This window comes from Oncorhynchus gorbuscha, linkage group LG02, assembly GCF_021184085.1.
Source record: "Oncorhynchus gorbuscha isolate QuinsamMale2020 ecotype Even-year linkage group LG02, OgorEven_v1.0, whole genome shotgun sequence".
Lineage (NCBI taxonomy): Eukaryota > Metazoa > Chordata > Actinopteri > Salmoniformes > Salmonidae > Oncorhynchus > Oncorhynchus gorbuscha.
In genome coordinates this window covers 53,346,577-53,360,202 of record NC_060174.1, presented here as the reverse complement: position 1 = coordinate 53,360,202, position 13,626 = coordinate 53,346,577, and the positions used below count along the sequence as shown (strand labels likewise).

General features: G+C 43.1%; 1 protein-coding gene across 7 annotated transcripts in view; it reads left to right on the top strand.

Annotated features, from left to right (window-relative positions):
- The first annotated feature begins 1,409 nt into the window (after positions 1 to 1,409).
- The window catches only part of LOC124004185 (membrane-associated guanylate kinase, WW and PDZ domain-containing protein 2-like), a 252,761-nt gene continuing 240,544 nt past the window's right edge, over positions 1,410 to 13,626 (top strand). For all 7 annotated transcript variants that reach the window (XM_046313016.1, XM_046312969.1, XM_046312961.1 and 4 more), the window contains exon 1: positions 1,410 to 2,070. In XM_046313016.1, the coding sequence (XP_046168972.1) occupies positions 1,773 to 2,070 (298 nt within the window). In that variant the 5' untranslated portion in view covers positions 1,410 to 1,772. The remainder of the gene's footprint in view (positions 2,071 to 13,626) is intronic.

Genomic DNA, 13,626 nt, shown 5'->3' with positions numbered 1-13,626 from the left:
CCGTCAGAGGAAAAAAATACAACAGCCAGGCCCTAAGTTCACTAGAACAGGGGCCATACTCTTTCAAATGTTCAAACACATTTCACAGTTGAACCAGGTCACTACACATCAATCATCATGACAGCTTTAACATAAACAAATGCACTATCAGGTTACAGAAACACTCACTCGGTAGTGTGAGAACGGAAGGACAGGATGTACATATATGGGCATAACCAGGTGATCCATAAAATACCTCATCTATCACTTTTTGGCGTGTGCCGTCTTCTGTATTCTCTCTCCCAACGTTTGTAACTAAAGTTACATTCATAACTCTAAATTAAGTATAATTCAATTGCATTCCTCATACTATAAAACACTTCCACGGAATTCTAAACAAATATTTTCTGTTATTCAAAATAGTGTTGCCCACAGCCATTTGGCATAGCCAGATCAGGACCTAACATAAGGACAACTCAGTGTATGCTATTCTGTTCTTCTGAAATAGATGACATTTTCTTCATATCATGCTTCTTTTGACCGCCACAGCCCTTGAAGTAACTACTGTATTATGTTGTGGATCCATCCTCAGTTTTTTCCTATCACAGCCATTAAACTCTGTAACTGTTTTGAAGTCACCATTGGCCTCATGGTGAAATCCTTGAGTGTCCTTCCTCCCCGGCAACTGAGTTAAGAAGGACACCTGTATGTTTGTAGTGACTGGGCATATTGATACACCATCCAAAGTGTAATTAATAACTTCACCATGCGCAAAGGGATACAATGGCTACTTTATTTTTTGCCATCTACCAATAGGTGCCCTTTTTTAAAAGGCATTGGAAAACTTCCCTGGTCTTTATGGTTGAATCAAATTCACTGCTCGACTTAGGGACCTTGATAAAGATGCAAAGATGAGGTAGTCATTCAAAAAGCATGTTACACTATTATTGCATATAGAGTAAGCCCATTTAACGTATTATGTCACTTGAATTTTTACTCATTAACTTATTTAGGCTTGCCATAAAGGGGTTGAATACTTATTGAACATTTTGACAATTCCATTTTGACATTATGCCAAGCCTAAATGACACTCAATCTCAATTGAGTCCACTTTAAATGCAGGTTGTAACACAACAACATCTTGAAAAGGTAATGGGGTGTGAATACTTTATGTTGGCAATGTAGGCTACACTACCTTTTAACTGACTGAACACAGACCATTAGACACTCGTGGTGTGTATTGCAGTTATCGCAGACAAGTTAGAGAGCCGACATCGGATGCTTTTTTTTGTTTGTTACTGCAATAGCATAATAATACATGGAAAACGTTGTGGTGGAAGAGGATGACGACGAAATAAACGATTTGATGCGTGTTGCTTTAAATCTGCGCGTGCTCAATTTCAACTGGTCTATGCGCTATGAGCATTCTGGCGGTGCAGACTAAAGAACATTCATTTGCGACTCTATTTTTTTTCCTTTCCATCCATCCATCCCACCTCTCCGAATCATTAATCTCCCCTCCTCCAGACTTCACATCCGGTTCACCCGCTAGTAGCCTATCTTCTGTGTCTTGCCTGTGTGTGTGACGGCCTGATTCTCCACCGAGCTGTACTGCAGACCCCCTACCTGAACGCGCTGCGTGCTAGACGGATACTACGCCTGGCGTGCATCGGTGATGGAGGTACCGTCGGCGCTCTGATCTGGTGGTGCGAGCCGATCTGTATGACACAAAGGCCGGGATGAGACGATAGGCTATCGGATGGGCGCCCCGGTTTGGTGATACTCGCTCAACGATGTCCAAGAGCCTGACGAAAAAAAATCACTGGACCAACAAAGTCCACGAAGCGGTCGTCACCAGGAGCATAGAGGGAGAATTTGGCTTCGAGCTGAAGGGGGGCGCGGAGATTGGACAGTTCCCCTACTTCGGGGAGGTGAAACAAGGAAAAGAAACCGTCCAGAGCGGCAAGCTGGCCCAGGATGAGTTGCTGCTTGAGGTCAACGACACGCCGGTGGCCGGGCTCACCACCCGGGATGTTCTGGCTGTCATCAAACACGGCAAAGATCCCATCCGCTTCAAGTGTGTCAAACAAGGTGAGGTATGCCAGACGGGGCCAAAGGGGTAAAAGCATGAACACTGAATGAGTGTGTGTGAGCCGCCGCCAAACAGCGAAAGATAAGGAGCCATTTGTCTGGTTGTAGCCTATTTTATGTATGTCTACTCATCAGAAATAGCCTATATATGTGTCGTCAATGGGTAGGCCTATTGCAAACTATGTCACTCAAATGGAAGAAAGATAGTGTCCAGAAGCATAGACTATTGGCGCATTTCCATACAGGATTTACCCCAGTGTTTATACCCAGAAGGGCGTAGGTGCACATTTGGCTATGGGGTCACCTCTGATGTTGACATGCACTACTACTACCAGAGGTGGAACCAAATACTAACAAGCAAGTCACAAGGTCTGAGTCTCAAATTGAGTCCCAAGTTGAACTGGTCAAGTCCAAGTCACAAATTTATACATGCACTGACTTCAATGCTACCAGACAGCCCTTTAATAAATAAAAAAATCTACAATACATTTTGATTATGTAATAATGAATTCCAAATGTAACCTTATTAAGTAAATTATTAATATCAATACATTTTTACATGGCAAAAGACCAGTAGGCCTATGCTAGTAATTCTTGCTTGGTTCCCCATTATTGCTGGTGCGCTTGCAAAGTAGATAGTGAATATTCTTGATCACCAAACCATTTTTGGAGCTGCATATTTATTTATGGCAATCCTCTCTCCCTATAATTTGACGTTTGCGCTGCACCCAATTATATAGCTGTACAGCAAACCAGCGGTCTGTTTGCTAGCTCAGTGGCTCTCAAACCTTTTGACCCGTGACCCCTAAAAGTGACCCCTAAAAAGGAGTGGTTAAAAGTTTGCGACCCCCACCCCCCCAGCACATGCTCGCGAATACACGTGAACATGCACACACAATCTCTGCGCAAAGGTAGCCTGTCATGACATCCATAAACGGTGATGCTTTTTTAAAACATAAGACACAGAAATAATCTGCATTTTATAACTTCATTTTGAGATGAAAGTAATTCATTTTAGCAGTCAATATCAACCAAGGATATCATGTCACATTCTCACTCAGCCTTTTGAGGGCCCTAAGTGAGATTTGGTTGGTGGGCCCCCCAATCTTCCGGCAAAACGTTTTAGTGGCCCCTCTCTTGATGAAGGACTTTCCTGTAATTCTACTAGTTTTGTCATGGGCCAGAGAGACTTAAAAAAAAGTTTTACAGCTCATTTCCCAGAAGCAAGGCAATTAACTTTTTTTCAGTAGAAAGACGATGCCCATAGCTTCCCCCATGAAGTTGCACAACGATTTAAGTCAATCATTTTAATCAGTCTGATATATTTGGGGTTGAAGTGGGAAATCTGAAGTGATAACTTCAGATATTTGCAGTGCCAATGTCATGCGTTTTCCCTTATGATATGACATGCTAATACTTTTCAGTCTACGTTTCTTTTCTGGGCTGGGTTTGATTTAAATGTTACCCATTCAGAAACACCTGCAAAGTTCTTCCTCTTCTCAAGTCGTGACTGAGCCAAACAACTTTAGCCTACACTTCACCGTCTGAGCCCTGGAGCAAATTAAAATAGGGGGTGCAAATTTACGTTTTAAACTTTAGCACCAAACTATCATAATCTGTTGAATAATTTGAAGTTTCACTTATTTTTTAGCTAGTCTGCATAACAAATATTTTATAAATGGTCAAATTGCGTGTGTATGATTGTATTTTGCAACCCTCCTTCCTGCAACCCTCCTTCCTTCTTGCAACCCTCGCTCCAAGATGAGTGTGGTTTTGACCACCTCCACTGCTTTGAGTGGTGCAGCAAGAAGTCTATCCTATAATGAAAGGACAACCTCGTAAGAAGTCAGAACTTGTTTATCTATTTTTTTTGCTGTTGCTGTTTTTACAGTTGTGTTGATGTTTCATGTCCGATGCACTCAGGGTGTTTTTTGTTGTTGTCTCTTGACAACAGCTGAGAGCTGGGATGGTTGTATTCTTCATATACCAGTCAAAAGTTTGGACACACCTATTCCGTCCATGGTTTTTCTTTATTTTGACTATTTTCTACTTTGTAAAATCATAGTGAAGACATCAAAACTATGAAATAACACATGGAATCATGTAGTAACCAAACTGATTTTTTGGGGGGGGTCCTTAAATGAAACTGGTGTATTTCTTCATTTATCACAATTTAGCCAATTTTCGTTTTTAATGCAAGGCCGACAGACAAGTTCCTTACTTTCTCCCCCTTCCACTTGGCTCTTCCATTTGGGTGGTAATGCTGAAATTAGTTGCCTGTAATTTTGAGTGGAGTAGACCAGGCCTGATGATATCATTTACAAAGATTATACCTTTTATTTTTTTTCCCAAATAAATAAATATATATATATATATATATATACAGTGGGGCAAAAAAAGTATTTAGTCAGCCACCAATTGTGCAACTTCTCCCACTTAAAAAGCCTGTCATTTTTATCATAGGTACACTTCAACTATGGCAGACAAAATGAGAAAAAAAATCACATTGTAGGATTTTTGTATTAATTTATTTGCAAATTATGGAGGAAAATAAGTATTTGGTCAATAACAAAAGTTTATCTCAATACTTTGTTGGCAATGACAGAGGTCAAACATTTTCTGTAAGTCTTCACAAGATTTTCACACACTGTTGCTGGTGTTTTGGCCCATTCCTCCATGCAGATCTCCTCTAGAGCAGTGATGTTTTGGGGCTGTTGCTGGGCAACACAGACTTTCAACTCCCTCCAAAGATTTTCTATGGGGTTGAGATCTGGAGACTGGCTAGGCCACTCCAGGACCTTGAAATGCTTCTTACTAAGCCACTTCTTCGTTGCATGGGCGGTGTGTTTGGGATCATTGTCATTCTGAAAGACCCAGCCATGTTTCATATTCAATGCCCTTGCTGATGGAAGGAGGTTTTCACTCAAAATCTCACGATACATGGCCCCATTCATTCTTTCCTTTACACGGATCAGTCGTCCTGGTCCCTTTGCAGAAAAACAGCCCCAAAGCATGATGTTTCCACCCCCATGATTCACAGTAGGTATGGTGTTCTTTGAATGCAACTCAGCATTCTTTGTCCTCCAAACACGACGAGTTGAGTTTTTACCAAAATGTTATATTTTGGTTTCATCTGACCATATGACATTCTCCCAATCTTCTTCTGGATCATCCAAATGCTCTCTAGCAAACTTTAGATCGGCCTGGACATGTACTGACTTAAGCAGGGGGACACGTCTGGCACTGCAGGATTTGAGTCCCTGGCGGCGTAGTGTGTTACTGATGGTAGGCTTTGTTACTTTGGTTCCAGCTCTCTGCAGGTGATTCACTAGGTGCCCCTGTGTGGTTCTGGGATTTTTGCTCACCGTTCTTGTGATCATTTTGACCCCACGGGGTGAGATCTTGCATGGAGCCCCAGATCGAGGGAGATTATAAGTGGTCTTGTACGTCTTCCATTTCCTAATAATTGCTCCCACAGTTGATTTCTTCAAACCAAGCTGCTTACCTATTGCAGATTCAGTCTTCCCAGCTTGGTGCAGGTCTACAATTTTGTTTCTGGTGTCCTTTGACAGCTCTTTGGTCTTGGCCATAGTGGAGTTTGGAGTGTGACTGTTTGAGGTTGTGGACAGGTGTCTTTTATACTGAAAACAAGTTCAAACAGGTGCCATTAATACAGGTAACGAGTGGAGGACAGAGGAGCCTCTTAAAGAAGTTATAGTTGTTTGTAGTTGACCAAATACTTATTTTCCACCATAATTTGCAAATAAATTCATTAAAAAATCCAACAATGTGATTTTCTGGATTTTCTTTCTCATTTTGTCTGTCATAGTTGAAGTGTACCTATGATGAAAATTACAGGCCTCTCTCATCTTTTTAAGTGGGAGAACTTGCACACTTTGTGGCTGACTAAATACTTTTTGCCCCACTTTATGTCACTAGGTTAAGATATTTAAGCCTCCATATATCCACTGGTAATATCATTATATACATGATATTTGTGATTTCCTGAAGTGCATACGGGTGATAGTTTGTAGTGTGTTTTATTTTAGATTCCATTGAGGTATTTAAATCTCCCACCATGATAATAGTCTTGTATTGCTTGATAAATTATTACTTGTATTTTTAAAGAAGCTTGGGGCATCATTATTTGGAACGTATAGATTAATGAGACAAATTTGTCTATGGTCCAATTACATATTTAAAAGAATCCATCTACCTTGCGGATCTGTTTGAACAATTTGCATATTCAGATCAAAATAATTGTGAATTAATATCATTCCCCTTTTTGCGTTTCTTTGCCCATGGAAGAAGTATATCTCACCTCCCCAGTCCTTTCTCCACAGAACTTCAACTAAAATAGTTGAATGAGTTTCCTATAAACAATAGATATTATATTCCTTCTCTTTTAGCCAGGTAAATGCTGATAATAAGAAAATACTATCTGCTAAGCCATTCAATTCTAACTGGCTATATATGAGTTTTGGTTTATTTGTATTTTTACATCAATCAACGTTTCAGTAAAAGTGCTGGTTTTAGCCAGCCACCAGCCAGCTAATTTTCAATCGCAGTCCCCGGGCAGGTGCAAAAACAGTGACAATAACAATACAGACATACAATTTGCAGTGAGCACATACAGTGCAACACGTAGCACGCAGACAGAGCAATAGTATAAAAAGCAACAAAACAAAATACATAAAAGCAACAAAGTGTTTACACACCTCAAACCTCACGAGCTACAGACAACATGGAAAGCAGCAATACACAGATCGAGATTATGTTCACAAGTCTGTTAGGCCTTTGGCCATGTCTTTATGTTTTTTTGTGAAGGTGTTTGTGTGTGTGAGTGAGATGGCTGTGAGTGTGAGAGAGATGGCTGTGAGTGTGAGAGAGATGTCTGTGTCTATACAGTCACCTCTCATGGCAGACCTTGTGGATCTGCTGCCATGGGTTTGGGTTTTATGTTTAACAAAAGTAGTGGAGGGGGAGCCAGGCTATTTAGGATCTTGAATACAAGACATGCGGCAGTGTTTTGCGCAAGATTTTCCCAACTCAGGAGCTCATGCTTTCTGATGTAACAGTGATGATGGCAAGTGGGCTTTCTTTCAAGTACTTTGAGAGCCTGTTTGTAGACCGACTGAATTGCTTTTAATGTTGTGCAGCAAGCTTGGGCCAAACTGGTCAAGCAGTGTGTTAAGTGGTGGAGTATCGCATTGAAGTACAGTTTTGCTACCTCTGTGATCAACCAATTTCATATGAATCGGAAATTAGCTAGATTGAATGAGGTTATTTTAGTTACCTACACAACTAAAAGTTGTGGGATTATGTTGCGGGTTTTAGAGGTTATTTGTGGTTTAGTACAGTACCCTGCATCACCACTTCATTGCTCCAGACCAGCACAAAGGGGGTTAGAGCACTGATTATGATTTTGGGTCCTACTGTGTCTCTACCTTTTTTATTTTATTAACGTTTGTTTAACTAGGCAAGTAGTTAAGAACAAATTCTTATTTACAATGATGGCCTTCCCTGGTCAAGTCCAGACAACGCTGGGCCAATTGTGCGCCCGCCTATGGGACTCACAATCACGGCCGGATGTGATGCAGCCTGGATTTGATTCAGGTACTGCAGTGACACCTCTTGCACTGAGATGCAGTATCTTAGACCACTGCGCCCCTCGGGAGCCCCTAACTGACAATGAATGGGCGACCATAAACCTAAATAGAAACTGATAATTGTGCATGACTTCAGTATTACTTACTAAAACACTAAGGTTTTTATTATTTTATTTTGGTAGGATTATTTTGTTCTTAATGTAGTACTGTAGGCTACTGCCGACCAGTCACGTTGTACAGGGCCTGAGTGGTGCAATGGTCTAAGACACTGCATAGCAGTGCAAGCTGTGTTGTTGCAGATTCTGGTTCAATACCTGTGCTGGTCTCCCAGTTTTTTGGTTGTTCTCTCTCTAAAAACAGAAAGTCATTCTAAATAACAAACTGGCTTTATTTACAAACTAGTAACATTGTCTCACCCCATGTTCAAGAATGGCCTTTTTTCTCGCAAATTTTTGTTATTTTTTAAACAAAGTAATTATATACTTTGATATCAAAGCAAGTTGGAAATTCTCACAGATCTATTATTAACCCTGTTATTAGCAGGACAATACAAACTCAGAAAAAAAGAAAGGTCCTTTCACTGTCAACTGCGTTTATTTTCAGCAAACTTAAAATGTGTAAATATTTATATGAACATAACAAGATTCAACAACTGAGAATTAAACTGAACGAGTTCCACAGACATGTGACTAGCACAAATTGAATAATGTATCCCTGAACAAAGGGGGGGAGGGGGGTCAAAATCAAAAGTAACAGTTGGTATCTGGTGTGGTCACCAGCAGCATTAAGTACTGCAGTGCATCTCCTCATGGACTGCACCAGATTTGCCAGTTCTTGCTGTGAGATGTTACCCCACTCTTCCACCAAGGCACCTGCAAGTTCCTGGACATTTCTGGGGGGAATGGCCCTAGCCCTCACCCTCCGAACCAACAGGTCCCAGACGTGCTCAATGGGATTGCGTGTTCTGGCCACGGCAGAACACTGACATTCCCGTCTTGCAGGAAATCACACACACAATTGAGCAGTGTGGCTGGTGGCATTGTCATTCTGGAGGGTCATGTCAGGATGAGCCTGCAGGAAGGGTACCACATGAGGGAGGAGGATCTCTTCCCTGTAACGCACAGCGACGAGATTGCCTGCAATGACAATAAGCTCAGTCCGATGATGCTGTGGCACACCGCCCCAGACCATGACGGATCCTCCACCTCCAAATCAATCTCGCTCCAGAGTACAGGCCTTGGTGTAACGCTCATTCCTTCAACGATAAACGCGAATCCGACCATCTCCCCTGGTGAGACAAAACCGCGACTCATCAGTGAAGAGCACTTTTTGCCAGTCCTGTCTGATCCAGCGACGGTGGGGTTTTGTCCATGGGCGACGTTGTTGTCTGTGAATTCTGGTGAGGACCTGCCTTACAACAGGCCTACAAGCCCTCATTCCAGCTTCTCTCAGCCTATTGCAGACAGTCTGAGCACTGATGGAGGGATTTTGCGTTCCTGGTGTAACTTGTGCAATTGTTGTTGCCATCCTGTACCTGTCACGCAGGTGTGATGTTCGAATGTACCGATCCCGTGCAGGTGTTGTTACACGTTGTCTGCCACTGCGAGGACAATCAGCTGTCCACCCTGTCTCCCTGTTGCACTGTCTTAGGCGTCTCACAGTACTGACATTGCAACTTATTGCCCTGGCCAAATCTGCAGTCCTCATGCCTCCTTGCAGCATGCCTAAGGCACGTTCACACAGATGAGCAGGGACCCTGGGCATCTTTCTTTTGGTGTTTTTCAGAGTCAGTAGAAAGGCCTCTTTACTGTCCTAAGTTTTCATAACTGTGACCTTAATTGCCTACTGTCTGTAAGCTGTTAGTGTCTTAACGACCATTCCACAGGTGCATGTGCATTAATTGTTTATGGTTCATTGAACAAGAATGGGAAACGGTGTTTAACCCCTTTACAATGAAGGTCCGTGAAGTTATTTGGATTTTTACGAATTATCTTTGAAAGACAGGGTCCTGAAAAAGTGATGTTTATTTTTTTGCTGAGTTTATATTTTGATTGTTCAAATCCATTTTGATTTGTCACATGCTTACAAGCCCTTAAAAAACAATGTAGTTTTAAGAAAAATAGATAATTAACAGTGAGTAGCAGCAGTGTAAAAACAAAAGGGGGTGGTGTCAATGCAAATTGTCCAGGTGGCTATTCGATTAATTATTCAGCAGTCTTATGGCTTGGGGTAGAAGCTGTTAATGAGTGTTATTGTCCTAGACTTGGCGCTCCGGTACCACTTGTCGTGCAGTAGCAGAGAAAACAGTCTACGACTTGGGTGACTGGAGTCTTTGACAGTTTTTGGGAACTTCCTCTGACACTGCCTAGTATATAGGTCCTGGATGGAAGGAAGCTTGGCCCCAGTGATGTACTGAGCCATGCACACTACTCTCTGTAGCGTCTTATGGGCATATGCCAAGGAGTTGCTGGTCAGGAAGCTCTCTGGTGCAAATGTAGAACTTTTTGAGGATCTTGGGACACATGCCAAATCTTTTCAGTCTCCTGAGGGGGAAAGATGTTGTCGTGCCCTCTTCACGACTGTTTTGGTGTGTTTGGACGATGATTGCTGGTTGGTGATGTGGACACCAAGGAGCTTGAAACTCTCGATCCGCTCCACTACAGCACTGTCGATGTGATTGAGGGTGTGTTTTGGCCCTCCTTTTCCTGTAAATTTCCGATCAGCTCCTTTGTCTTGCTCGTGTTGAGGGAGAGGTTGTTGTCCTGGCACCACATCACATCAGGCCTGCCACCATTGTGTAATCAGCTAACTTAATGATGGCGTTGGAGTTGTGTTTGGCCACGCAGTCGTGGGTTAACAGGGAGTACAGGAGGAGACTAAACTCGCAGCCCTGAGGGACCCCAGTGTTGAGGATCAGAGTGGCAGACATGTTGTTACCTACCCTTACCACCTGGGGGCGGCCCGTCAGGAAGTCCAGGATCCAGTTGCAGAGGGAGGTGTTTTGTCCCACTGTCCTTAGCTTAGTGATGAGCTTTGTGGGCTCTATGGTGTTAAATGCTTAGCTGTAGTCAATGAACAGCATTCTCACATAGGTGTTCCTTTTGTCCAGGTGGGAAAGGGCAGTGTGGAGGCAGTAAGTGAGTTGGAGTGCGTCTAGGGTATCTGGGATGATGGTGCTGATGTGAGCCATGGCCAGCCTTTAAATTCATGGCTACCGACGTGAGTGCTACTGGGTGGTTTGCTTTGCTTTCTTGGGCACAGGGACAATGGTGGTCTGTTGAAACATGTTTTAATTACCGACTCGGTCAGGGAGAGGTTGAAAATGTCGGTGAAGACACTTGCCAGTTGGTCCGCGCATGCTCTGAGTACACGTCCTGGTAATCCATCTGGCCTTGCGGCCTTGTGAATGTTGACCTGTTTAAAGGTCTTGCCCACATCTGCTACGGAGAGCGTGATCAGACCTTGTCCCTGATCAGACCAGGTTTACCATTAGCAATATTTTGGTAATTTGATTTAAACAGAAAGTATTCACACCTGTATACTCTTTCCACATTTTGTGTTACAGACTGAATGTTAAGTTGATTAAATTGATATTTTGTGTCACTGGCCTAGACACACAATATCCTATAATGTGAAGGTAGAATTCTGTTTTTTTTTTTTACATATTCATTTAAAAATAAATGTTTGTTTGTGAACAGAGCCCCATAACCAGCATGCTGAGTGGACTATTGTCTAGGTTAATCTCTTTGTATGTGAGGGAGTTGTGGTGGAATTTGTGGGCATCGCTTCCTTTTAGTTGTTTGCAGAATTGAATAGCTCTTTTCTGAATTTTTATAACTAGCGGGTATTGTCCTAACTCTGCTCTGCATGCATTGTTTGGGGTTTTGCATTGTACACAAAGTCCATGGAGAATTTTGCTAAAGTATAGTCCCTCAATTGGGTGTTTGTCCCATTTAGTGAATTATTGGTTGGTGAGTGGACCCCAGAACTGAAAATCATAGAGGACAATGGGATCTATTACTGATTTAAAGTATTTTTAGCCAGATCCTAATTAGTGTGTTGAGTTTTATGTTCCTTTTGATGGCGTAGAAGGCCCTTCTTGCCTTGTCTCTTAGATCTTTCACAGCCTTGTCGAAGTTACCTGTGGTGTTGGTGTTTAGGACAAGGTAGGTATAGTTCTTTGTGTGCTCTAGGCAATGGTGTCTAGATATATTATTACTATTTTAAATCTGGCTCCTGGATATTTTTTGGAACACTATTTTATGTCTTTCTGAATTTCACTGTCAGGGTCCAAGTCTGACAGAAGATCTAGGTGCCGCTGTAGGCCCTAATTTGTTGAGGAAAGAAGCACCAGATGATCTGCAAACAGAAGACATTTGATTTCAGAGTTCAGTAGGGTGAGGCCGGGTCCTACAAACTGTTCTAGTGTCCTCACCAATTCATATATATACACTGCTCAAAAAAATAAAGGGAACACTAAAATAACACATCCTAGATCTGAATGAATGAAATATTCTTATTAAATACTTTTTTCTTTACATAGTTGAATGTGCTGACAATAAAATCACACAAATTATCAATGGAAATCAAATTTATCAACCCATGGAGGTCTGGATTTGGAGTCACACTCAAAATTAAAGTGGAAAACCACACTACAGGCTGATCCAACTTTGATGTAATGTCCTTAAAACAAGTCAAAATGAGGCTCAGTAGTGTGTGGCCTCCACGTGCCTGTATGACCTCCCTACAACGCCTGGGCATGCTCCTGATGAGGTGGCGGATGGTCTCCTGAGGGATATCCTCCCAGACCTGGACTAAAGCATCTGCCAACTCCTGGATAGTCTGTGGTGCAACGTGACGTTGGTGGATGGAGCGAGACATGATGTGCTCAATTGGATTCAGGTCTGGGGAACGGGCAGGCCAGTCCATAGCATCAATGCCTTCCTCTTGCAGGAACTGCTGACACCATCCAGCCACATGAGGTCTAGCATTGTCTTGCATTAGAAGGAACCCAGGGCCAACAGCACCAGCATATGGTCTCACAAGGGGTCTGAGGATCTCATCTCGGTACCTAATGGCAGTCAGGCTACCTCTGACGAGCACATGGAGGGTTGTGCGGCCCCCCAAAGAAATGCCACCCCACACCATGACTGACCCACCGCCAAACCGGTCATGCTGGAGAATGTTGCAGGCAGCAGAACGTTCTCCACAGCGTCTCCAGACTCTGTCACGTCTGCCACGTGCTCAGTGTGAACCTGCTTTCATCTGTGAAGAGCACAGGGCGCCAGTGGCAAATTTGCCAATCTTGGTGTTCTCTGGCAAATGCCAAACGTCCTGCACAGTGTTGGGCTGTAAGCACAACCCCCACCTGTGGACATCGGGCCCTCATACCACCCTCATGGAGTCTGTTTCTGACCGTTTGAGTAGACTCATGCACATTTGTGGCCTGCTGGAGGTAATTTTGCAGGGCTCTGGCAGTGCTCCTCCTTGCACAAAGGTGGAGGGAGCGGTCCTGCTGCTGGGTTGTTGCCCTCCTACGGCCTCCTCCACGTCTCCTGATGTACTGACCTGTTTCCTGGTAGCGCCTCCATGCTCTGGATACTACACTGACAGACACAGCAAACCTTCTTGCCACAGATCGCATTGATGTCCCATCCTGGATGAGCTGCACTACCTGAGCCACTTGAGTGGGTTTTAGACTCCATCTCATGCTACCACTAGAGTGAAAGCACCGCCAGCATTCACAAGTGACCAAAACATCAGCCAGGAAGCATAGGAACTGAGAAGTGGTCTGTGGTCCCCACTTGCAGAACCACTCCTTTATTGGGGGTGTCTTGCTAATTGCCTATAATTTCCACCTGTCTATTCCATTTGCCCAACAGCATGTGAAATTTATTGTCAATCAGTGTTGCTTCCTAAGTGGACAGTTTGATTTCACAGAAGTGTG